We start from the raw sequence: 27,225 nt of genomic DNA, 5'->3' as shown, positions 1-27,225 counted from the left end.
AGGCTCATTTCCACTGCGGTGCTCTAGGTACAGATATCCAGTGTTCAAACACACGCCTAAAATCAAACTTCCAGAAAAGGAATATCTGGTTGGACAGCCCATGCAGTGACTACCCATCACTGTGAAGTGCCAGCGATATCATGGGGTTTACATCTGATTACCTTTGCCCCCCCCCACACACACTTCCCCCCACTCCCCCCAAGTGATTTCAATCAAATTTTGTAATTAGATACATGTAAATTAAAATAGTAATTTAATGGGGTAGCTTCTGAACCCCCAGGTGACCTTTAAGTGATATTTTGCACCCCCTCGCCCCCCTCCCCTTTCTCCCCTTGCACTGTGCCTTCACATTTCTCATTAAGGATAAACTCTTTCATCCCCTTATCAGCTTTTTTGAAAAAGCATTGTCTGTCATTGATTGAAGGTTTGTTAAAAAAAAAAAAACACTGCTAGATAAATGTACTGACCTTTAAGAATGAGGAAATGCAAGCAGATACTGTATGTACCTCTTTCTCAGATCTAACTTTAACTTTACAGTTAAATCCGTAACAACCTGTCTCTTCCCTTTACAAGACAGACACCCCCGCACATGATTGTACTTCTACAATCTGAGGCATTTTCCTACTACCTGAACAAGGAATCATTATTACAATACTGGCAGAATATGGACGGATTCCTCTTTATATGTAACAATTATTCAATTAAATAAAAGAAGTCCCATACTTTATACCATCAATTAATAAAGGAGGGAAATCATTACTACTTTAAAAAGGTATATGTACATAATCACAAAAATATGTACTGCATATTTAAAGAAGGCAGTGTTTCCATGAGTTGAGGTATTTCTATATATTATACTTGTGTATAAAATGGCTAGGACCAACCAGCTCAGTTTGAAAAGCAGGTGGATACTTCAGCAGAATCAGCCGAGGTTTGAACACTTTTCAGCAGGAATTCCACTTGTAAGAGAAACGGTTACATAAAACTAGCCAGGAGTGCTTTGCTCCTTACCCTGTCCAGGGGTACAAAGTGAGGCTCCACAGCCGAACACCCACACACACACACACACACAAAAGCATGAACGCTCGTCTGAAAAACCTTTAGACAGCCCGATTTACATATCAGACTACAGAGGTCCACTCTGTCCCTCTGGCAACCTGAAAGCAGGAGCAGGAGTTCAGCTTTCAGGGTTGCTTGGCGCTGCTTGCATGACAGCTGCATCCATACCTCAGACCATCACCACTCTCCCATCTCCCTACTCCGACTGCGCGCAGGGCATTATGGGGGAGAACAAGAGTGATGACTCCGTGAAAGGGAAAATCTAAACGCATCGCGGCAGATGCGACTGTCAGCAGTTTAAATTTAACATGAAGAAAGCAGAAAGGAGAGCATGTCAAAACGAGGTGGGGGGGTGGGGGGTGGGGGGGCAAGCCGCAGAACCGGGGCAGATTTCCCTCTTCTTTCTGTTCCGCCAGCATGAAAATGATTAATGTTTGGAGCTTTTATCGCATCTTAATGGCCGCTAATGGCCTGAGGTGGCTCTTCTTCTCAGCCTCGTCTGCGGTATCTGATTGAGTTTTTATGTACAGGCCCAGAGTACGGGGGGCAAGAATAAAAAAAATAAATAAATAAAACTTCAGATTTCCTGAAAAATTCTGATTTTCCAGGAACTGCAGGGGGCTCCCATCCACCCGTTTTAACGGACGGACGCGTTACGAAACGCGCGGACCAGGTTCTCCCGGCAAACGCGCGTCTCCGGCCGCTGAGAGAAGCCTCAGAAGGGGCAGAAGAACAAAACCGTGTTGGGCTGAGAGAGCCGCACAAGCTGGGAGGAACAGATAACCAAACGCAGGGACGGGGCAGCGCTAACGACGCCTCCCGCCTCTCGCCCATTGGTCCCGCCTCAGATTAATAACAGGGATGAAAACAGCGGCTGACTGCGCTTTTATGCTCTTTAACTGCGTTGCGTGCCCCGGCAAGCGCTGCTTTACAAACCGCGAGTGAGACCCGCTGCGCAGAGCAGGCAGAGCGCTGTTTTTCAAAAAATACAGACGGTGAAGCGGTGGTGCCTCAGCAATCGCTGAGAGAGAGAGAGAGAGAGAGAGAGAGAGAGAGTGAGAGAGAGACAGAGAGAGAGGCTAAGAGAGAGAGAGAGAGAGAGAGTGAGAGAGAGTGAGAGAGACAGAGAGAGAGGCTAAGAGAGAGAGAGAGTGAGAGAGAGTGAGAGAGACAGAGAGAGAGGCTAAGGGTGAGAGAGAGAGAGAGAGAGAGTGTGTACGCTTTGGCAATAAGTACAAGTGTATTTCATGCCAATAAAGCATTTTGAATTTGAATTTGAATTTGAATTTGAGAGAGAGAGAGAGAGAGAGTACTTTCAGCAAAACAAAGAAAATATCTTCCTCTGGACCCGCTGTGGAAATCACGCTATTCTATTACCTTCTCTTTTTCCCTCCGAAAAAAAGAGATAAGCTTAAAAAACTCCCGGCGAATAAAGTGCCTATTATTTCACAGGCCATTATTTCACACCATTGCAGAAAGAGATGCAATCTCGCAGAGAACAGATTACCGGAATAGAAGAATAGCGTTAATTACGTCCAACCGTTTTACCTCTCGGGATTACGGCGAACGGGAAGAGAGACGATAAAACGACACACGCGGCGCGGCGGCGCTTCCGCAGCTAGCTCCGCGCGCAGCCCAGCTTCTCATACGGGAAATCAAAGGACGCGTTCCCTTTATGAGTCAACGCTTGTGGTAATATTAGCGAAAGCCCATCAACGTGCTCAGTTAAAGGCGTTAGAGAATCTGTAATGAGAAAACAGCCAGGGATGCAAATGACACTCTAAACGTGTAGAAAACTGAGGCTTTCCTGGTCTAACAGACACTATAGTGAGAGGAGGGTAAACCTGTACGATCTCAAATGGTGCAGCTCGTTGGGCTAGTGCACAGGGCACAGCCCACTAACTGCAGCATAACTAAAATGGCAAAAACTGTTAGGCACTGGTTAAGGCATTAATGGGGAAATCCATCACTATCTGGAGCAAAGGACTGGTCAGTTCACATTGGTGGTGGTTTCCTGCAAGTCATGTGACCTCCCACAATACCTCGTCAGTGTTGTAAATGATCTGGAGGCCCGAGCAGATCATCTCCACCAGGTAGAGCAGGAAGAGGGAGACGGCATCGATCTGAATAAGGGGAGGGGCGGGAAACTACACGTCAGTCCCCAATCAAAGAGGACCCTGGGAACCAGCCAGGAATAATGTGTCTGATTGGATGCATCAGCAAGTTCTTCAAAGACATAAAATGACATCCAATTGTAGGCATTAAATCTCTAACACTCCCATAAGTCAACATAAACAGCACCATACTGGCAAACTCTGCATCCATCTTCACTGTATGGTAGATACAATTACTCAACACAATAGAGTACAATAGGCATTTAATTTTGCCAATGAAAATAGCCTGTCAGTATAAATTAATTTAATCAACATTACTCAAGATCTAGAGTCAAACAGATATTTACTTCTACCACAAACAAAAGCTTGCTTCTCAGTGCAAGTTCACTTCAGGGCAAACTCGGTGTATCACAGTTGGATAAACACAACAGCTGTTAGCGTCCGGTTTACGTACCTGCAGGTGACAGTAGTCATCGTAGGACATCACCTCGTCCCCCGTGTGCACGTTGAATACGGAATGGAGGCATTTGTACGGGCTGGGGTCCTGCTTGAACAGCTCCACCTGAGACAGGAGAGAAGCCAGGTGGGTGAGTCCAGCTCAGAAAGACACAGGTGGCTACCGGCCAAGTCATCCTCATCAATCCAGCTCACAGGGAGGAGAGAAACTCTGGCACGGATATACACAGTTCTCTCATACTTGCAACTTAATGTACCCTTAGACCATGTAGTTAATGGCTGTGAAACATTCACTATTGCATCTTAATGCAGACAGTTTGAAATGAAGTGCCCTGCTCATGGATACAACAGCAGTGCAGTGTGTTTACAGATATTAAATTAGAATTTGCACAATCCCGGCATGAAGTGAAACTACTGTGTATTACCAGGATTTGAACTGGCAAACTAGAGGAGCTGTGACACAAAGTGTAAATGTTAAAATAAGCCAGAATGTCATAGAGTGTGAATGTGAAAATAAGCCTGACTGTGCCATACACTGTGAATGATGAAGTAAGCCTGTACGACACAGGCAGCACAGCCTCACAGCTGAAGAGTGTAAAATAAGTGCCCTAATTTATTTCATGGCTCCTCTTTCGGAGTCAGCACCGCTGCCCTGCTGTCCCAGATCTCCGCTCACCGGAATTCCTCCGCCGTCACGGTAACCAGAGGCCTGGGAGTGGAGCTGGGCTCAGCAGGGGGCTGGGATTCAGGCCTGGCAGCAAAGCCAGCAGGAACACCTGCGAGCAGCTGGAACCGGCGCCTTAAACACCTGTTAGCCGCTACCGCTGGCGCCGCTGAGCTAATGACGCTCCCTGCCTGAGGGACAGTGTGGAGCGTGCGCTGCAGGCACTGTGAGGCGCTGCAGGTGCTGCAGGAAGGCTGCGGCTGCACTGCAGGACGCAGGGTCTCCCTCACTGCTGCAGCATGCAGGAAGCCGTGCAGGCACGCGTGTGCAAACTCACGCGCAAACGGACTCATGAGCTCATTCACACACTCAGTAAGCTTGAGAATGACAGAAAGCAAACCAGTTACTAAGAGTGAGTGGGAGAGAGAGAGGGGAGGAGGGAGAGTGAGTGGGAGTGAGAGAGGGAAGGAGGGAGAGTGAGTGGGAGTGAGAGAGGGAAGGAGGGAGAGTGAGTGGGAGTGAGAGAGGGAAGGGAGGGAGAGTGAGTGGGAGTGAGAGAGGGAAGGGAGGAGAGTGAGTGGGAGAGAGAGAGGGAAGGAATGGGATGAGTGGGAGTAAGAGAGGAAGTAAGTGAGGGACACAACCATTGCTGACTGTCTTCAAAGAAGTGCTTTATGAAGCTTTCCTCTGAAAGTCAGTATCTCTGGGGAAACACTGGCTGCAGAAATTTACAGTAACATGAAATACCCAGAGAGAACTGGAAGTGTTCACATATTTCACACAGTGACAGACAGTATATTGTAGCCTACACAGTACAGGATTCTCCAATACGGACCTAAAGCTCTTGCTTATTTTACAGAGAGATACGTAGGTGTTGAGAGAAAGCCAAAAGAAAAGGGAGTGCCAGAGAAGAGAGAGAGAGAGAGAGAGAGGGAGGGAGGGACAAGCAGAAAAAGGGAGAGGGAGGGAGGGAGGGAGGGAGGGAGAGAAAGAGAGGGAGGGAGGGAAGGAGTGAGGGAAAGAGAGGGAGGGAGGGAGCGAGAGAGAGCAGTGGAAACGGTGGGTGTGAAACCGCACTTAACGTGAAGTGGGCTGGGTAAGTGCTCGGTGCGGAGCGGCTTTATTGCGAGGGGTTGCGCTGATCCTCGCCCTCACGGCAGTAACGCAAGCCGCCGATCCTGACGCCGCCGCCGCCGTTCTTTACCCCGCGCCCCGGCTAAGCCTCGCCCCCCCCTCGCGACAGGACCGCTCGCCGCCCATCCTGACGCCGCCGCCGTTCTTTAGCCCGCGCCCTGGCCGCGACCGCCAGCGCGGCGCTCCGTATGCCCGCGCCGTCGCGCTAATGGCCCGCTCCTTTCTAGCGCGCGAGACAGCCGCTAACGGGCGACGCCAAAGTAATTAACTGCATAAACGGCGCATTATAATTAAGACACAGAAAAGCTTTCCCTGAATTAAGTGAGCGGGGTCACGACTAAACGAATCTGAATCGTTTCAAAGGCAAGGGAGACGCTTAATTAAAAAGAGAAGCATATTAAAATGAATTTAAAAAAAAAAACACACACACAGGACTTCAGTACAGGGAGAGAGTGAGCCATCTAGGGTCTTTACTAGCAAGAGATTCTTTCAGGACAGAGCCAGCACATGTACCACTCTGAGTCTATATTTATCCAGTACGGCGGTGAGATGGCAAGCGTATGTGTCAAGTTTTTCAGCAATGAGGAAATCACTCACCGCTCAACGGTGTTATCTCCTTCAGCACACCGCGAACAGATCTGGGGACTCAATCCAGCACCAGCTAAAGGTGACTGCCTCAAAATAGCTCCACACTATAGACTGAAGTCTGTAACAAAATACTTATGCAAGCGCTTACATAAATCTAAAATATATTACTGAGAAGTTTAGCAACTGGTTCAGGGAAAAAATGAAATAATGTAATGGACATTTTAATGCCAAATGACAACTTTTTCCACAATATGTTCTGTATATTTCAAAAAAAATACGAAAAATGAAATAAGACCCAAGAGATCGAGGCTACCCTGTTTCTGCGCCTTCTACATGCAAAACAAAGAGAAAAAAATAGTTTCCATAGATCAAATATGACTTGGCTTTCTTCAGAGGACCGCCGCAAACAAAAACACATTAATAATGCCCTGTTCCTGCGCTCCTGAATACAACATCAAAAACGTTCCTAAAGAGAGAACGAACAAAGTTATAAAAGTCCTTTCCGTGGAGCATTCGGAAGCAAAAACTTGGCCGCGGAACAATCCACGCTGAGAACAAACCCGAAAAAAAGGAAGAAATAAGAAATGCGAATCTTAACAACCGCTTCACATCACCTGGGGATGCGACGCATGGTAATAAAGATGTCTGCTCAGGTGCTCTACTCAGACATTTGCTCTAATGTGTTCCGCACCCATTTTCAATCACTCCTTTGATAACCCGTTTCAAACGAGACCTCGTCGCAGACGAGGAAAAAGGACGGGAGTAATACTGTCACACACCCGAAATTGGCTTGTCGCGCAATAACAGAGACATCCAGGATCCTCATTAAAACCTTTAAGGGAGACCCAATATAACCCAACCGGCCCCCCAATCTCTGCTCTGCTACTCAGATTGTGTTTGGGTTGATTACGGTTATTATCTCCGGAAAGAGTTCCCGTTTCTTTGATCACTTCCAAACTCCATCTTCCCCGTGCCATTAGAACAGTATAGTGGCATGAGCACCGAAACACAGGGCTCAAATCCAGCCAAAGCTAAGGCCGTCGCCCGTCCAGATTTACTGCGCTACTACAAGAAGGATATAGACGCCCTTACAGAAGCAGAGGGAAGGGCAACAAGACTGGTCTCGCGCACCAAACCAAATTTATGAAGAAAAACACAATATGCATAATCTCTTCTGTCTCAGCAATAGAGCAATTTGATTTATGTTTTATTAGCATTTATTAAGGGACATATAAAGAAGCTATAACAGAGTTCTGCCAGCAGAAAAAGAATATGCAGAGAATAATGGCAGGCTTCACACTGAAAAGAGGAAGTATTTGTAAAGCAAACCATTTTAAAACCTGGCAGTGGAAGAAGAGATTGCCGGGTGTTCAGTGTGTGTGTGTGTGTGTGTGTGTGTGTGTGCGCATATGTGCGTTCATGTGCATGTGTTTGTGTTCCGGTGTGCATGTGTGCACGTGTACGTGATGTGTGCACATGTGCATGACCATGCGTGTGCACATGTGCCGGTGTAAGGGTTATAATCTCTCTTCCATGCAGGCAGAGAGGCTCATGGGTAAAAGTGAACCCGTGAGCCAGACGGGCCGAATGGCCTGGTTCTGTCGGCGCGCAGCCCCGGGGGCGTGGCCCGGGTCTCACCTTGTCCGACTGGCGCATGTAGCAGTACAGGACGCCGCGCATGCACTTGATGGCCGAGTGCTCCAGCTCGTGCGTGCGGCCCATGTCATCGTCGATGCGTCTGCGCCCGCCACGCCCGCGTGCAAGAGAAAACAGCACAGCCACATAAACGGTACAGCCTGATAAACAGCACAGCCTGATAAACAGCACAGCCAGATAAACAGCACAGCCAGATAAACAGCACAGCCTGATAAACAGCACAGCCTGATAAACAGCACAGCCAGATAAACAGCACAGCCGGATAAACAGCACAGCCAGATAAACGGCACAGCCAGATAAACGGTACAGCCTGATAAACAGCACAGCCTGATAAACGGTACAGCCAGATAAACAGCACAGCCTGATAAACAGCACAGCCTGATAAACAGTACAGTCAGATAAATGGTACAGCCAGATAAACAGCACAGCCTGATAAACAGCACAGCCAGATAAACAGCACAGCCAGATAAACAGTACAGTCAGATAAACAGTACAGCCAGATAAACAGTACAGTCAGATAAACAGTACAGCCAGATAAACAGCACAGCCTGATAAACAGTACAGTCAGATAAACAGTACAGTCAGATAAACAGTACAGCCTGATAAACAGCACAGCCAGATAAACAGCACAGCCAGATAAACATTACTGCCACCTGGCCTTCATTTCACATAAGAGCTCAAGCAAAAGAGCCATTTCTCCCCATTGCTCAGAGAAAACATTAACGTAGCACCTACTGGAATTAACCAAACATTATGATCAAGCGTTAACTAAAATTAACACCTTTTTGAAGGACTTAATACAGTTAATCACAAAAATCACTTAAGCCAAAACTGAATATTGTCCCAAATTAAAACGTGGGTGGATTTAAAAAATGCAGACTCGTTTTTCAAAGAGAGCACAGATAAACATGGGACTTCTATGAATATTAAAACTTAAGATGTGGTTTGATATTCTGTCTGCATGCAGCTATTAAAAATACATCATTTGATTTTGCCTAGGCAGTCTGAATTAATATGTCACGTATCACACACCTGTAATTACAGCACAGATCTGTCAAAATGAAACCCCCCCACCCCGCCCCCCCAGGTAAAGCCATCACCAAGAAATGAGAAAGAGACAGAGAAGAAAAGATTCATTGCCGGATGAATGAGTCAAAAAGTCTGTGCGTTATGAAAAATAATTATCATCGGCAGAGAGGAGCGGCGAACACAGAGACATCGAAAAAAGAAAAAATGTCTTTAAAAAAGTGTTCATAAATCTGACACCTGCAATTCTACGATGAGTTCATCTACAAAATTTGCATTTTTGTCAGTTCTGAAAATATGTAAACTACATAAACTGCTTCAGAACTTCTCGTGCCGACGTAGCACTGCACTTGAATATCCACTCTGACAACAAAAAAGATGAGCCGGTATAATCCCATATGGCCTGATTCCTTGATGGAGTCTCATGAACAGTAAGTAATGGGCTTTCATCCCAACTGTCAGATTGGAATCATCCTAATTAAATTCCACTGACAACCCTAACGAGAACAAACCATGACTGATGACAGGGTCCTTTGTGCCAATCTGCACCGTAGCGGTATAAAAATAGTCCATTCCGCACAGCCTCGGCGCGGTACGGCGGTCAGAGACCGGACCGCGGTTTCACGCCTCAGGCAGGAAGGCAGCTGCTCCTGAGAACTAAGTGCTGGAATCGCCCTGGCAATTTTCCAGCAGCACTGAAGAGCATCTTAAGTGAAAAGGAAGACTGTAACGTGCAAATCTCCAAGGGTGAGGTCCGATTGGGTTTTTTTCTTTCTTTCTTTCTTTTTTTGTTTTTCAGCTCATCATCTTGAAACCGGGCCGTACGCTGGACCTCAGGGTCAGGAGGTGGCCCAGCTGAAGCCCGTCTTGGCTATTTTGAGCCTTTCAGACCAAATTAGCTCCAGAGCAGCTGTATTCCAGGTCTGGAACATGTTTACCATGTCATATGAGTGACCTGTTCTGAAGGCAAGGACATGCTAACAGGCCTCAGGAGCTCAAGGAGAGAGGAAGTGGAGTATGGGTACTTGAAGCTCCCAAACAAGGCAAAGGCAAAGAGCAAGTCCTCACTATAAGATCTCAAATGCCAGAAATACAGGAAGTGATGAAACTGGCACATGAATCCAATTTTATAGTAAGATGAAGCGATTTAAAAGCAGAGTGGAACAGCCATATTACCTGTGCGTGTGTTTGCGTGTGTGTGTTTGTATATATACAGCTACAGGGCTACATGTTTTTTTTAAAGCGAAGGACAGCAAAATATGAGGACTGTGTGTATTTCAACATTTTTTTGAGAATTAAATTAAAAACAGATGCATACGTCAAATGCAATTTGGAAACTAAATTCATAAAACCCTCAAAAGTGTTTCGGAAAACATGAGGCTACAAGATTCAACACCATCTGCACGCCACCTTCAGAAAAAAAATAGCGTAGTGGCGTTAAAGTCCGCAAGTATATGTGCTGTGATGGTTCATTTGTAAACAGGAAAAAGAGCGTGTGCATTTAATCTGAAGGTCAGGTTCTCTGTGAGGCAGGGAAACAGCACGTTTAATCACGTATGCCTACTTACATTTAAATTTTTGCATTTACATGCCTATTTACATTTAAATAAGAGTGACAGCGCTGTAAGCCAGGGAAACAGAACGTGTGTACCAGACATAAACAAGACCATACTTGTAAGCACAGCGAGAGTGTGCATTTATGGAAGAGTCCTCACCTATAGGCTACAGACACGGTGTGTGTAATTGAGTCCTCGCTTGTAAGCCAGGGAGAAAGAGGATGTAACTACTGTACACATTAACTCATATTTAAGAACGCGAGTGTACTGGAATCCTCTATAAGCCAGTAAAGACAGAGAGTGCATTTAAAGCACCTGTAAGTACGTATGCATCTCTGGTTTAAAGGGAGTGTATTTAAATCCTCTGTAAGCCAGTTAAGACAGAGTGTATTTTAAATCCGCTGTAAGATTGCATGCATCTCTATTTTTAAGAAAGTGTATTTAAATGAACTGTAAGCCAGTGAAGACTTACTGAGCACTGCATTAACTCACCTGTAAGCCAGTGAAGACTTACTGAGCACAGCATTAACTCACCTGTAAGCCAGTGAATACTTAACCTCTGTAACCCAGAGCATGATGACTCACCTGTAAAGCCACCTAACACGTAGAGGAGACTTACTGTGCACAGCATTAACTCACCTGTAAGCCAGTGAAGATACTTACTGATTCACTGCATTTATGACTAACACCTGTAAGCCAGTGAAGACTTACTGAGCACGCATTAACACCTGTACAGTGAAGACTACAGCACCTCATGTAAGCCAGTGAAGACTTACTGAAGCATTAACACCTGTAAGCCAGTGAAGATATGGCACTGCATTACTCACTGTAAGCCAGTGAAGGAGCTTACTGTAGCACTGCATTAACTCACCTGTAAGCCAGTGAAGACTTACTGAGCACAGCATTAACTCACCTGTAAGCCAGTGAAGACTTACTGAGCACTGCATTAACTCACCTGTAAGCCAGTGAAGACTTACTGAGCACTGCATTAACTCACCTGTAAGCCAGTGAAGACTTACTGTGCACTGCATTAACTCACCTGTAAGCCAGTGAAGACTTACTGAGCACACCATTAACTCACCTGTAAGCCAGTGAAGACTTACTGAGCACACCATTAACTCACCTGTAAGCCAAGGCCAGGGCCCACGCACTGGCTGCACAGTACAGAGAGTCCCTCACTTTGGCCTCATTGCAGTCAGAAGAGGTCTTCACAGGAAACAGCCCGGTGGTGGGGCTCTGGAAGTTCAGGATGGTGGACTTGACTGGACAGGAGTGATGCAGGACGGGGGAGAGAGAGAGAGAGAGAGAGAGGGCACAAGAGAACGAAAGAAAAAGAACAAGAGAGAGAATCAGCAAAAGACTACTGTCCCTCTGCCAATGGCAAACTGCCAATATATGCAGTCTAGTTTCAAATCTGGCAATGTGCTATTGTTTTTGGTCTTAAATTGCCCCGTTACAAGAAAAAACACCACATCACATAAGAAACATTGCCAAGAAAGCAGATTTTAAAAAATGATATGACTTCATCATTAAATAAACAGTTTCAGGTATAAATCACCGGCTAATTCATGTAATAACTAAAGCAAAGCATACATAACATGCAACTTAGCAACAATGGGAAAAAATGCAGTAACCTTTGCCAGGTCAAATTATTTCCAAACTGTCTTCCTTGGTTTTCAGATCACGGTGCCATGATAGAGCTAATATATTCACTCCCTAGTAAATGGACTTAAAATGAGCCTGGCACTGTTCTCACCATCACTTTCAATCAATCAAACGGACTGGGGCTGAAGTGACAGTGGTAATTAACAGAAGAGTGCCTCTACTACTTTCTGTCTCTACAATGAGTCTACGGAAAACCTTGCAAATAAATGTGTGCAAAGCACCTCTGTGGAAAAAACCAGACAGCACACGCACATGCCCATCTTTCTCTCTCTCTCTCTCTCCCCCTCCCTCCCTCTCTCTCTCTTTATCTCCCTCCTCTTCTCTCCCTCTGCATAATCGCTTGTTAGAGGAAGTCTAGATCAATACAAAGAGACAAAATCAGGAGCAGATTAAACTGAATATTAATAAACCCCCTCAAAAGCCCTGTCACTTTAGGTTACTCCTGCCCCAGCAGGTATGCTTAACAGAGGAAAACACCAGATTGAGAATGTGTTTAGTCTTCTGCTGCTCTTGGAGAAATGACCTGTATTTTCTTGTGCAAAACCTGACAGAAACTAGTTGGTACGGTAAGAGAACATCAACATTTTTGTAAATCAGACCTCAGACCACACATTTTAAACTAACTTTTAACACAGATTACACAGCAAATGGCCAAAAATATGTTCAGAGTACAGACCACAAATATCCCCATGTTGTCATATCCCTTGTGTGTGTACGTGAAATATTTATGCAAATAACCGCACTAGTTGGCTTCATTAGAGATGACTTCTTTTGGTCTGAATCACACCACCGTTTCCATATTCTAAATCAGCGTCTTACTCAAAGGATATTTTTATCCCATCGGAAAGCGATTAAAAATTTTAAAAAATATCTGTGACTCTACCAATTAACGGGCAATGTTTTCCTCTCTGGATAATCTCTAAATTCAATCTCAATACACTTTCATTATCTCCACAATGTTCTGTCCAAGTAACGAGAAAATTCACTTTACAGATCTAAACCATCATGCTTTAAAGATAATTGTAACATCACGAGATTGGCCGTTCGTGATAACAGCAACTAATCTGAAAGACGCACATTAAACTTTGAATAGCTCGCTGCTTCCTGTAGCCATATCAACAACGATTATTATAAACGCTGGAAGAGCACTTTTCTTACCTTGACTCCTGATAAATCACAGTTAGGGAAAATTTTGTTTCACAACAAAGCTCCATCTTAATTATGTCACCCTCACCGAGCTCCCGAGGGACATGGGCAGAAATAAAAATGGCGGAAACAGGCCAGACAGGGCTAGATTTCAGCAGTATTAAATGGCGTTCGCGGAACGTCTTCACAAACAGAGTCCGTAAAATGAACCGTGCAACGGCATCTCGTTTTTCACGTTTTCTGTTTGGACCCTTTTTTTATTTCCAGCGCAAGGCATGTTTCCCAGCTGACGAGTAGGCCTGCCGAGGCTAATTTACCGAAGCCTTGTAGCCCCCTTTAAACTGCATTGGGTTGTATTTTCTAACGTTGGCGACACACTCACAAATTACATAAAAAATATGATATATTGTCAACGACAAAATAAACTGTTTGGGGGGTTTACGGGCGAGGGATGAATTGAGATCAGATATTTCTTCACAGACAGGCCATCATGTATCATGTGGCTTTCTTTCCACCACCTCCTCTGGTGGCTTGTGCTTGGGTGCATTTTCTATTTCATTTCACCCAGCAACCTGTAGAGTCTCCCTGCTACCGCAAATTGTTTTTAGATATTAAACTTCACAAAGGTTTGCAATGCCTCTCTATTCTCTCTCTTTCTCTCTCTCTCTCCTCCTCCTCCTCATGAGTCTGTCTCTTATGCAACATCTGCTGTGGTCTCAAAACATCAACTGTACCAAGAGGATGGCTTCATTTGCTTTTTATATTTCCGTCAAAAGAAAAAAAAGCCCTCTACTGCTGTAAATGAACAAAAATATATAGAAAGTGAATTCATTATAATGTGTGTTGTGTGTGTGTGAAGCTTGAGAGTGGACCAGAACCACTTACAGGCTTAGCATTTTAGGCATTTAACAGATGCCCATACCCAGAACAACTTAAACAACTGGAAATTTTACTAAAGCAATTCAGATTAAGTAATTCAGCAGTACCCCAACTGAGAATCAGACCTATGACCCTAAAGTTGCAAACCCAGTTCGCCATTCCATTATGAAAAAAATAAGTATTCGAAGGGTAAATTCACCCCGACATAAAAGCAAGTCCTGTTATTTGTGACACTGTAAAAATGCAAAATGCTTCAAGTATTTCAGGCTATTTTACTCTGATCTTTCGCATGAAGTAGATACATAGTGCACATCAAAAAGTGCTTGCACTTTTGCCAAACATTTGAAGTAATACAGCAATGAATACTGAAAAGGTAGAACATCAAACAGGGCCTTGTTCATATGCAATTTCAGTTCCTTTCAGGGGGAAAAAGCTATACGTCCCATCACACGCAGACTGACTTTCCACAATATATCACATCATTTTCAATTCCAGAGGCTTCAGAAGTAGCTCAGGCTTTGAAAATGCAATGAAGAAACTCAGACGATGCGGTAGCCATTACCGCTGAGCGAGGAGAAAAGGGCAAAACTGACTGAAGCACAACACAAAGGGCCAAGCGGGTCCTTTTGCCTGAGTTGCTTTGCGTGTGTGTGTGTGTGCGCGTTTGCGTGTGTATGTGTGTGTGTGTTTGTGCCCGTGTGTGTTTGTGCGTTTGTGTGTATTTGTGTGAGTGTGTGTATAAAAGGCCCTTAGACAAGACTAATAAATAACACTTTTCTCAATCACCAGAAAACTGTTCTAGAATTTTGTTTCCTTCTTAACTAATCCTGATGCTTTCTAAAGTTTGTGTCCTGAGGGGATCAAATCAAGTTGTCAACGAGGAGATGGGGGTGGAGGGGGCTAATTCCGGCCCTGTTGCAGAGGTGAGACCCAGACTTAAACGTGAAAAAGAGCATTTTCCCCCGTGGCAAACTGGCGAAACATTTACTCGCCCTATTTTTAAAACAGGTGAACGCTGTCAAGCAAGACAAATTTAGAATGTGTTTGCTTCTGTGACAACAACACCAAAAAAAAATACCTGCCCCTGAGATAAGATGGCTCCGTCTCCTCTCGGCGCATTTTACATGTGGCATCTAGCAGTTCACAGCTGTCTGCGGAATGCCTCTCAACGGCGGCACTGACTGACACAGGCCACCGTCTGAGACAAACAAACCTGAGAGGCCAACACTACCGAGACGCTTTCTGGAGTGTGATCGCTGAAACAGAACAGATTGCTATTGATTAGCGGTGCGAAACAGTCAGATGCCGAGGCATTGAAACTAAGCCGGTCCCAAATGACTTTCCCAAAATGAACTTGCGTGATCTCGGAGGCACATTAACGCGCCCACCGCCAACCAGCCAAGGGGCTTTCAAATGAGCTCTATGCCTCCAAGGCTGCTGCCGCTTTGAACAACTGTCAGGTGGGTGGCATTCTTCGGGAGGGATAAAAAAGCTAACATTTTTTATGCAAATTACACGGAATGCAAGCTGGAAGTTTCCATGGCATCTACTCAGAATCTAGTCTACATTTGCAGAACTTTTTACCTGATCAAACGACAAACAATATTCACTTTAGCAGTTTAACATTTTTTTTCCAGGGCTGCTAACAGAACTCCAGGAATAGCAGTCACAGTCTTTTTTTAAGCCTGGTAATATCTGTTCCTGTTAAGGAAGTCACAGAACTTTAGTGTGACCCAACACACTCTAGAATTCGTACATAAATGCTTTGTTGAGAGTGTGTTCTCTTCTAACATGACAACATAATACAGAGATTGAGTGTTGAGTAAAATAATAAACTATCCAGATTGTGAATATGGAAGGCAGCACAAAATAGCAGCGTAATAGGCCATTATTCCCATCCCCTGCACTCTTCGTCACCGATACACTGTATCCAATTATACAGCTGGATATATTCTGAAGCAACACCGTTAAGCACCTTGCTCAAGGTTACAATGGCAGTGCCCTACTGGGGAATCAAACCTGTGCCCATTAGATTACAAGATACAAGACAAACATCTTACCCATTATACTACACTGACGCCGCGTGTAGTGTAGTATATTCTAAGCACAATTTGTTTCTTCACTTTTTATATTTAATAATGTTGTTTTGCTTTAGCTGTATCATAAAGACCCACTGTACACTGTGGTTTTGCATGTACGATTATTCATGTGGCCATGTATAATCATAGGCAAAAAAGTAATGTATGAGTTTTGTGTCTAAATTACCTTATATTATATTAATTAACATAGTATATCGATGTGATAACTGTATTTAAAAAACAGACATTTCTACTTTGTGATACAGTATAATAAAGATATTATTCTACTACATTCTATTCAATTACATTCTATAGAAGATATACAGTCAGTAGCTGCTGTGTTGTTCAAGATAATGACTCTTCCAAATGCTGAACAATGATGCATGTTTCAATGATGAAGTCAAATCAAGTCTGCCCGGCCTAATTCATATTTATTTAAACACTGTATTCTACCTATTTAATCATAGGCACTAACAAATATTACCATGAATAGGTAATGGCACATAATTAAGTCACATTCATATTAATAATCAGGCTCATTTGCATGAGGGTGCTCATGCATGTACTTAGGGGATTTAGCGAACCGATAACAGGACTCGTCCAAAATGGCTGCTCACCCGAGCTGTAGTATCGGTCCAGTTTATCCCACAAGGGCTCGTCCTCATGGTGAAGGACAGAGAGCTTGAGCGGCTCATAGATGGACCCTGCGAACAAAGACAAACCAAATCACCAGACTCCCAGTGCAGTCGCTAGGAATTTTTAGTAATTCAAGTGGTTCTGTGGTTCTGGCTTCACTACATCCATTACCGGGCGCGTGTACTGCAGCACTCAGTAATAGCACATCATGCAGAGAGGGCTGCTCAAAACCTGCAACACTTTATGTGATGGAGCGATTGTGCATGTTTAACTTAAACTGCAGCTAGCAGGATTGTGCTGAATGCCAGTTACAGCTATGACAACAAACTGACAAATTGACCCATTTTTTAAATTCCTCCTATGGACGACTAAGCATTATTGGCAAACTTTCAAGTGAATCTAAGAAAAAGAATTTAAATAATCAGACTGCTTTGTGGGATGAGAACATCCCATGTTTTAAATGACACTGACAGATCAGTAACCCATGAAGCTATGACTACGAGGCAGAACAATTCTAATGCGACATTAAAGGAAAGCATTGTCATTGCCTATCTTGAAGTGGACCAGGGAATTATGGGTAATAAAGCTGTCACTTCCTCAGCATGTGAAGATGCAGTTCTGACCAAGTTAATCAAAGGCACCCATGCATGCACCCAGAACAGGCCTTTATTTTAAGATCATTCATCAAACCAAACATCAATACAATCCCATAGAAACATTCATTCTTAGCATTCATTAAAAACACAGTACACCACACTGGACAACAAACGAAGGCAGCCAGCAGATCTTACAAAACAATTAAGTTGTCATGCCAGATCACTGGCCCCACGTGCTTCGCCCAGTGAATTTCAAGAAGAACCTCATTATTTTGACCATGTTTACTCCAGGCATACTCAATTTTGAGACTGTTGCCATTTTAATGTAATCAGCTGTGGGCGTCAGCTATTGGAAGTTTATCTAAGGTAAAACTAATTACAATAATCTCCATCAACTTGGAAGAAGCATGGTCAAACCCATCTGTTATTAGCTAGCTACTTGAAATGCACGTCTGACTTTAACAAAATGTTGAGTGAAATCAGCTAAAGATATTTGAATATGAATTTAACATTTTGAATATGCATTTAAGGATGAACATCTGTATTTGTATTTTCCCTTCTTTTTCAACAAATTCATGTATTCAGAATTTCTACATCAGGTTACGTGGGTCCATCAGTCACCAAGCAGGACAGGTTGCGAGGATGTCATTTTAAGAAGTATCCCATGTCCCAAATATTTAAGTAGAAACAATTTGGTGATATCATTAGTTAGTATCTCTACACGAAGCACCTTAAGACAATAAATTGCAAGTACAAGTTGTGATATAAAAATTAAAAATGTAAAATAGATTCAGAATGTGCATTCAAGAATAAAGTTGTGACATATAGTCTATTAAAAATGTTAAATCCATATTCATAATCTACTTTCTGAACTGATGACTATAAATAATTATTAAATGATGGTGAACTGGTGATATATTGTGATATAGCCTAAATGGTGATATATTTTCAAAATACATTCAAATAGAAATAGATTCACATTTTATGACTCTTTATATTCATACTTTCCTCTTCTTGGTCAATTCCTTAAAGAAACCGGAGCTTCAGTTCTGTAGTTCATTTTAAACTGACTGCATAGTCCCATTACTCAGCTAAGAGTAGTACCTTATCTGGTGAAGGGACATCGTATTTGTAAATAATAAAATTGACCTGTATTCGGTTTGAGAGCCACGGCTTCATTTTACCCAAGTGCCACATTATCTACTGATAGTGCTCTGCTCGGCTGCTCGAGCAAACTTTTCTCAGCAAGGGCAAGGGCTTATTCTGTCCATTTCCAGGTTATGCTCATTCGAGACCCCAGAGTCACAGAGGCTTCACAATGAAGCGGTGCTGTTCAGCTCAGTGCTGACATTGAGCCAGCTTCGCTGTGCCAGCACACCTTTCATTTGATAACTACACTTGAAAGAAACGTTCAAGGATCCGACCAGCTACATCATCTCGGCAGAAAAAGGAAGTTACATAATTTTGCAGAAACTTCGTCACATTGATCTGCGACCATAAAATAGTAAACAGGAGTGTAGATGACTATTAAAGCTGACTGAGATCATTTAACCTTTTTCAAAAGATTCAATAATGAACAAATTGTGTTCAGCAACAAACTATGTGTATACCTAAAAACAAATCTCAAAACATAGGCTAATGAAAAACCTATTGGAAATTTACGCTTCAGTAAAAGTAATCCATTAACACCTCTGGGGGTGTGTGCTCACTCCACAAGACAATAGTTTAAAATCCACAAACTTACCATGTCTGTGAAGTTTGGGATGGCAGGCTGAAATGTCATATGCCGGGCTGGCCATTTTCAAAAGATGCGGGTTAGGGTCACCCTCTTTCAGCTAATTTACAAATCTACAGCAATTCATAAAAGGGTTAGTAGGATTTCAGTCAAACATTAACGTGAAATTACACAGAATGCTCATTTTGACGGGTTATTTCACACATATTATTAATGACAGTACAGTGAAAGAGATTGTAAATCAATGAGGTTTAACCATGCAGCGTGTTGATAAGGAGCTGAATTATCTAGTAACTGCAGACATGATTAAGTGACAAATGTGAACGAAATGGAATCTGCAGCAATAGCTGGGAATAGTGACAGTGCTTACTGTCTGTTCCAGGGGTTTTATTTTTCAGCAAAGTAGAAGTTCAGTGAATATTGTATAAAGAAGTCACGTCCTGACGCATTGTCGGTCCGTGTAGGTACTACAGAGATCAGTCAATCTGGCCGAAATTACCAGTATTTCACAGCAACCGTGCCATTAATATTAACCCCTTGGCCACATTACGCCCCTCCCATCACGCTAGAAGTAACAGGAAACTCAACACTGATTTGATTTCAGCCGTTTCTGCACATGTAGACCCGGGTGCTGGGGGGATACTGAATGACCTCTTTAGCTTGTTTTATGAATTATATCACGCGTGCTGTCATGCAGCCAAACAGTTTTTCACCATCTTGGTGGGCAGTTAAGCAAGACCAACAGAGGACTTAAAATAGTATTGTCCTGGCAGTGCCATATTAAGTATGCCAGTAGATATAATGAGAAACAGCAGGAGTGTTATTACAGTTTACACACTAACGTTCCATATATCACGAACATAAGAGCCAATGTGCTAAGCTAGCGAGAACGGAAGCGCGAGGTTTGCTAATCTCTTCGGCTTCACGTGGATTTAGATACATTTGTGAAACATGCACTCCAAACAAGAACCTGCAGCAAACCAGTCGCCACACGTGTTTAAAAACGGGAGACGATGCGACAGTATATTAGCGCAAACCTGAACGTTTTGATCTGGCTTTAAACTCCAGTAACTTCCAGCTGACATCCACCAAGCTAGCCATGTTTGAAAAAGGAATAACAAACTGCGACGCTGTCGTAAAGCCTGGACGCGATGATGATGTCACAATTAATATTAGCTGGCCTTTTTTGTTGTACGCACGTTCTGAACTAAAACCTAATGAAGCATTTTAATCATCCATATTGGCAAAACTGATTTGAAATGTTATTCTATTTTTTCCCATGAAACATATTTTAACAAGACTTAATATTGTTACTCGGTGCCGTAAACCGTTTTGAACTGTGGTATTCCAGTTCCTGGGGTTTGAACGGAATGGTACAAAAATGAGGATGTGCAAAGAAAGTGTTTTATCTTATACGTTTTTGATACTATCTTTTGGAGGAAATTATATTCTCGCTCTTCAGGATGTAACGGCCGATTTATTCGGGTCTGAATCTTATGGAACTGTCGCTGCATTTGGAGATTTTAACTCAGACAAACAGACTGATATTTTCATCATTAGACAACGTAAGTATTGCTGTTGTTATCTGGAAATGAGATTAAATTTAGATGTTGTTAATGTGCCAAATACATGTAACGTGATGTGAGGTTAGTTACTTATCCTGCATTTATGTTTTATTACGGAATTTAAGCTGAGGTTTTCACTACGCTTTAATGGTAGCCAGCTGTTTTCACAGAGCCGAGGAGGTGTGGTTGCAGACTGTAATGCTAACTGTAACTTACTGATGGCTAACGTTAGCTGGTTGTGCATATTGTAACACAATCCATGTACAGATAGCTATTGTGTAGTTAGCTGTATTGTATAGCTAAGAAGTTCACTGGCTTGCCAACTAGCTAACCAGGATTGGTCAGCTAAATTGCTAGCTAGCTGATTCATGCACCAATTTCATATTTCAACAGTTGTAAAAACGAAGGCACTCCTTAGAACATCGTTTTGTGATCGCAATGCTGAGCACACCAAACGGTTGTGGTGGTTAAGGAAACTGCATAAAAGGATAAGGATTAAGGATACATGTAGACTCAGGCCATAATACGATAGGCCTCATAAATTAGTAAACAGAATGTCTTACTGTTTTCAAATAAATGTGGAGCTTTTTTCAAGCGAACACAACAAGCTGTTTTAAACACTAGCTACAACCGTGAATGACGTTACAAACAACTTTACTGACCCTGCGAATTGTTATCTAATTGAGTACTTGTAGTCTGTTAGTTAGTAGCTTGTGTTTTCTTGTTTCCCCACATATACCTTTAAGAATCTGAGCTTGTCATTTTCCTGGCCGACCTGAAAGCGCCCTACTTCAAACCAAAAGTACACATACAGAAAGACCAACTCCCAAAGTAAGTGCATCTGTTTATTTTCAATACACCGAGGACGGTTGACACAGAAATGCGTTGACTCACAAGGCCATGTGTTTTCCTAGGGACTTCATCATTAGCAGCGTGGTTCCAGGAGACTACGATGGAGATTCGAAAATGGACGTCCTTCTCACCGCACATCCGAAGGGCAGCTCTGATTTTGAGACCACCGTCTTAGTTTTCTGGGGAAATAATCAAACTAATGGTACGTTTGTTGTTTATGCGTTTGCTCATGTTATGAGATTATCCCATCCATACTGATGGAGTTGTCCTAGTCCTTACCCCGAACATTACCCCGAACTAAACGTTTTAATAATAAATAAAAAAAAACTATCCTAGTTCAACCTAAACTGCACAGGAACGACAACATATTGCTCTAAGTGTTTGTGCAATTACAGTGTACCAAATATGCATATGTCTGTGGAATAACATTTTTCTTCACTGTGTGCAGACTTGATAACACTGTTACAGGCAGGAAACACATTTTAAGTATATTGTATTATATTACATTGACAGATACTGGTGGAAGTATTCAGCTGAATATGACATTTATTGATGAGCCCCTGGTTATGGAGTGAGTATACCGTTGAGCACTTAAACAGTGAAGAGTACTGCTGAGTGCATTTCCTTTCATGTTGCAGCAATAGACACTACCTGCCACTGACTGCAGCGCATTATTATTTAAAATTTGCTAATGTGAATTTGGGTGTCTGCCATTTGTGACAAATGTGCTAACCTAGGCAGCAGGCATATGGTGGCTTTGTGTCCCCCGAATCACACCCTCACTTTCCCTGACATGCTGCATTGCTAATGTGTTCATGCGTCAGTTGTTGCACTGTCCAAGCCTGTACATTATATGAAGGGTGTAATAACCGTGATGTTGACAATAACAGCAGTTTGTGATAAAACAATAGTGATTGATCCTTATTGGCTATAAATGACAATAACCCAGTTAACTCTTGCTAGTTGTTTGCTTAGGACCGTTATAATGTTATTTGAATAACAGGAGTGTGTGCATAACTAAATTTCTCATAGTTAAATGTCTTATAGCTGATATAGGGAGTCGACAGCATTAATTAGGATCAACAACAAAGTAATAGTGATATTGTAATATGTACGTTTGATAGATTTGTGACTGCCATGTTTGTTTTGCAGCTTTAATGGTGACATGATTCCGGACATATTTGGTGTCGTCAAGGGGGTAACTCAAGTATGCTATCTGAAAGACAGGTATGACCCAGTTGAGAATGAAAGCAACTGAAGCTCGTCTCATTCCATTTCAGTGTGGCACTATAAGGGTTAATCAGGGTGCCAAGGGAAATGATTACATCTGACCGTGGGATTTGGTTTCTAAATGAATTTCAGCTCTTAAACTTTTTTTGACTTGGGTATTTGTTGGGTGGGACACTGAGAAAATTTGGTCCTGTTCTTGATTCAGGAAAATGGCGTGGCATTCAGCTCTGGGCGTTCTGATGAAGATGCACATTCCCCATTCAAATGCCTTCATTGACCTCAACCAGGACTTCACTGCTGGTAAGTGAATCGCCCATGTTACCTTGAATTTTTGGGTAGCACACAGAGTTATCAAGTGCAGTTTGTATACTGTAGCTTATATCCTGTATGCTACCACATGGAATGCTGTTTTTTCCCCGAGAGTTGAACTTCAGAAAGCTTATTTCAGTGGTTCCATTTGAAATAAACTGAAGGTATGACCCTGAGGTGAAATCCTCTGAGCTCATTACCAGTTTGCCTCTTTATGAACTGTAAAGAAAAGTAAACAGTGTTGTCATATTTTGTTTATACTTACCGGGTGTTTATTGAAGATTAACTCTTCACTGGGTGAAGGGAGATGACTGATTTTCCTATTCCTGTTTACATGCTCAAAATCTGTTGCTGCATCCTCTCTTTAATATCCTCCCTTGATGAAAACCAAAACTGTTATGCCTACTAAACGTGGTAGTGTAAAACCAAATTAAGTGCTGTGTTGTCAGGTTCAGTCTAATCTTAACCACCGTAAGTCTGTAGTACACTTTGCTGATTCTTTCTACATTTACAATTTTCCAAAAGTAAAATAGTTACATTTTCTGTCTAGTTTTGTTGAATGGTTAAATTCCTGTCCTCAGCCTTGAGTTAAAGTTTATTGTGGTTAAAGTGTATTGTGGTTAGACTGAATCAGGCAGTTATTACACAAAGAGTTTAATCTGCCAATGTGAACGTTAGATCTATTGGGATTGAGTAGGTGGTTTGATATATGGGAAGTTCTGATTGTGAAGCCATCTTCTACAAATTAAAGTCTATGTATAAGACCCTGTTAGCGATTTCATTTGGTGGCTTTTGCTTTGCTTTGAGCATCATCAAGCCCAAATGGTGATCAGATGAATAGATAATCCACCAAGCGAATTCAGTGATGTGATCCTTTTCACAGATGGGTGGTGTTCTTTTAATCTGCCCTGTCCATCAGTCAGGTTCAGAGAGAGCCTTGCAATAAGGCCACTGGTTATCAGCATCTGGCCAACACCACATTCTAGAAATGGGTGACAAAATGGAATCTTCCCTACAAAGCAAGATTAAGACTAGCATTTAGGCTAGCATTATAGGCTGCTCTGTTCTCCTAATCTCCATCAAGTCAAGCACCAAACTGACTACCTAGTCAGCAGCTGAAGCATAGCGCAATGCTCTTCAGGCTCTTATTGGGTTACAGAAGACAAGAAAACATGTTGGATCTTTGTTTCCTCTGAGGGCCTGGTCTTCCTTCTACACGCTCGCAGAATCAAGTGTTGATTTGACTGCACTGAAGGCTGGTTCTATCCAGGTTTACTGTTTACTGATCTGTATTCTATGTGGCTAGGCAGAGGTAGCAGATCCTTTGATGAGGACCCATCTAGGTGATGAATTGAGAATATGAATCTGTGCACCACTGGTAAAAATGATAAATAAATAAATACAAATAAAAAAACACCTCAGCGCCTTAATAGACTTTAAGGCCAGAGGTCCTCAGTATTATCCCCAGAGGGTGACAGCCTTTGACTGTTTTCTCATGTATACCATCAGCACTGGAATAGGCATACATTTGTGCTCTGAATACAGATATGGGGCTAAAGTGGAAGTGGGGCGAACCTGAGCCATTTCAAATTCAGTCCCTCCTGCCTGGAGTGGCAGATTGACAAATGAGTTCTTTAGGAAGTGCATTCTGATCTGGATGCACTAGAATCAACACTCCTCAAGATAGGTGACTCATTTCACTTGAGATCCTCCAATAAGCTTATACATTAAAATAATACATATATTTGTACTTAAGACACTAAACAAGGATATGTACAGTTGGAACCGGGCTAGAATTAGGATGTCACATCTGTAGGCCCTTCCCCATGGTGGACACCCCTGCTTTAAACTCACGTCTTGGCCAATTTAGTCAGTCTAACCGCAATCCCTGCCCTGGGAATTTGTAGGCTACTATCTGCGGGTTCTACATCAATAATCACTCCCTGCACAGCCATTCACATGTCCACTTATGCTTAGCCACTAAACTCAATAATATTTAATATTTTACACAGAGCTATTTGGTTGTGTTTAGTGAATACCAATAGGAAAGATGGAGAAAGTAAGCATAGATTTTTTTTTGTCTTTTCTTTCTTGATTACAAGCATTGAAATGCAAGTTATCGATTTCTGACCTCATGGTTGAATATTTGATCGAAAACACATTCCGTCTCATCCCTAAAGAGGAAGTCTGCTAAGGAAAGATTAGGCTTTATTTAGACCCTGCATAGCAGACAAGTTGACCCCCTGTCAAAATGAGAAATTCAGTGGACCAGCTAATCAATAGGGTTCTTGTTATCTTGAAATATGCACTGAATAGATATATTCTTTCCCTTGTATGTTGTGGTGCAAAGTCCCATTGTGATCTTGTTACCCTGAGCTGTTTCAGACTGAGCTGTCTCCTAAAAATGAGGGTATTTAAACTGGAGGTAACACAACTCGGGCTGCCTCTGTATACTATTTGCTTACAGGGCTGGGATGTTGAGCACTGATGATGAGTCATCAGAGTAAGCATTGCATTTCTGCATACATGCTTGCGTACCTTTTCCTCGCAGATGAAGAGTTGGAAATTCATGAAACGGAAATCAGAAAGATTATGGATTCAGATGGTTACACGAGCAAAAGAAATTAGATCCTGTTTTGTTTTGTTTTTTTTGTTACATTATCAATGAGTGATTGGATATTAGCTAATCCTAGCTTAAAGTGTTTCCATTGTTTGTAAAATGAACCTCATAAGGTCAGAGGATATTTTTTGTATGGTTTTCATGTGCTGTTTCAAAGTAAACAAGTGTATCATTATAGAGTGTTGTGTATGCATTGTGTTAACTTACAATCAGGTACAAGTCCTGAAATTATACCGACTAAGGTTTGGCATTACTTTTTCTTTTTCTACAGCTTTGTGACACAGCCTACTTGTTTTTATATTCTACAGGCTTAGCGTTGTGTTAGTGCATTTGTCATTATTAAAGGGTGTGTGTGTGGGAGGTTCTTATTTGCAGAATGCCCTCCTCCCAGACTACACACACCTATGCTATGCTGCAATGGCCACATGGTACTTTCACACACACCATAGATTGAGACAAATGAGCTGATGCTAACTTCGCACCATCCTCAGAATATCGTTGTTCAGTAGTTGCAATCAATATTTCTTTTCACCGATTTAAAGATGGCACACAGTCCATATTTATCTCTAGAGAAACAGTGCCCCCACTGAGCTTGAGTACCGGTTCTGACTAAACTGGGCTCTGGAATGATCTGGAAGACTTGCTGTCCCTGTTCAGAGCTACTTTCTGTTTGCTGATTGGCAGTTATGATGAAAAGAGCTTTTCTAAATCTCTGCAGCTGTGAAGAAATTCTGGTGGATTAACATAACCAAATGGTCCTCTGCAATTAGAACTGTCTGCTGCTTCAGGAGAACGGGGGTGCAGTTTAAAATACAAATTAGATTTCTTTTTTTTTTTCTTTCTCAGCACCTGCATCTCGAAGTCTGGGTTGCTAGGAGACAATTGGGTGTGATTGCGTTTGCTCTGGGAAGGGACAGTGCACACGCTTGCACACACACATTCACGAGCACCCACACGCACCCACACACACACACTCGGATCATGGTAACTCCTCAGATCAATTCAATTACTGTAGTCTCCTCAATGCTTTGCCCCTCAAATTTCCTGGTGGGGCTTTATTAGGTTCCCATAATGGCAGACACTGTGGTGTAAGGTATCATTGCGGCTCGATTCCAGGAAATAAAAGTATACGGGTTTTCAAGGGCATCAGGCCCAGCGCTCTGAGAAGCGCAATAAACAGCGGGAGAGTTTTTGGTGCGAGGCGCCATGTATTTATCAGCCAGTGTTATAAGAGCCATCTGTTTGGTGTTTACTGTGGCCGTTTGGCACTTCCTATCACTGTTTCTTCACTTTCAAAAACTTAACAGTGAACTGCAGTCAAATTGATATGTCTGAGGATGTAAAAGGATATGTATAAGCCAGTTTATATAGTGTGTGTGTGCGCGCACGCGCAAGTACATATATTAAATATGCGCACATAGGTTGTTGCATATTGGATATCGTTACATGACTGTGTCCGTGCCTCACAGGGGTGTGAGATTATCACACTCTGCATGCACAATTTGGAAATGCCGGATGAATAACACAGCCCCCCTCTTTGGGAACGCTGAGCGGGGTCGTGCCGGTGTCATTTCGCTCCTGTGAATGTGGCCGAAGCACTCCGCCGCAGAAGCTAATGCGATAGCCTGCTCTCTGTGGCCGCTGATAAAAAGATTCGAAAT

The 27,225-nt window shown here is 42.7% G+C and overlaps 2 protein-coding genes across 5 annotated transcripts in view; one reads left to right on the top strand and one right to left on the bottom strand.

Annotated features, from left to right (window-relative positions):
* Positions 1 to 20,161, bottom strand: part of phkb (phosphorylase kinase, beta) — a 56,415-nt gene extending 36,254 nt beyond the window's left edge. Inside the window, exons 1-7 of one of the 4 annotated variants that reach the window (XM_064337211.1) lie at positions 20,026 to 20,161; positions 18,998 to 19,101; positions 16,639 to 16,725; positions 11,377 to 11,515; positions 7,654 to 7,753; positions 3,628 to 3,735; positions 3,102 to 3,182 (exon numbers count right to left, since the gene is read on the bottom strand). In XM_064337211.1, the coding sequence (XP_064193281.1) occupies positions 3,102 to 3,182; positions 3,628 to 3,735; positions 7,654 to 7,753; positions 11,377 to 11,515; positions 16,639 to 16,725; positions 18,998 to 19,052 (570 nt within the window). In that variant the 5' untranslated portion in view covers positions 19,053 to 19,101; positions 20,026 to 20,161. Of the gene's footprint in view, positions 1 to 3,101; positions 3,183 to 3,627; positions 3,736 to 7,653; positions 7,754 to 11,376; positions 11,516 to 13,076; positions 13,225 to 16,638; positions 16,726 to 18,997; positions 19,102 to 19,358; positions 19,599 to 20,025 lie in introns of those variants that run through there. The other 3 variants (XM_064337212.1, XM_064337210.1, XM_064337213.1) reach the window with 3 other exon arrangements.
* Positions 20,162 to 20,195: 34 nt separating this feature from the next.
* itfg1 (integrin alpha FG-GAP repeat containing 1) overlaps positions 20,196 to 27,225 on the top strand; it is a 106,871-nt gene continuing 99,841 nt past the window's right edge. The window contains exons 1-6 of the mRNA XM_064338009.1: positions 20,196 to 20,553; positions 21,300 to 21,384; positions 21,468 to 21,607; positions 21,919 to 21,976; positions 22,558 to 22,632; positions 22,841 to 22,935. Of these exons, the coding sequence (XP_064194079.1) occupies positions 20,370 to 20,553; positions 21,300 to 21,384; positions 21,468 to 21,607; positions 21,919 to 21,976; positions 22,558 to 22,632; positions 22,841 to 22,935 (637 nt within the window). The 5' untranslated portion in view covers positions 20,196 to 20,369. The remainder of the gene's footprint in view (positions 20,554 to 21,299; positions 21,385 to 21,467; positions 21,608 to 21,918; positions 21,977 to 22,557; positions 22,633 to 22,840; positions 22,936 to 27,225) is intronic.

Source organism: Anguilla rostrata, chromosome 5, assembly GCF_018555375.3.
Source record: "Anguilla rostrata isolate EN2019 chromosome 5, ASM1855537v3, whole genome shotgun sequence".
NCBI classification, from domain to species: domain Eukaryota; kingdom Metazoa; phylum Chordata; class Actinopteri; order Anguilliformes; family Anguillidae; genus Anguilla; species Anguilla rostrata.
The sequence above is the reverse complement of the archived record's forward strand: the minus strand, read 5'-3'. Positions and strand labels throughout refer to the sequence as shown.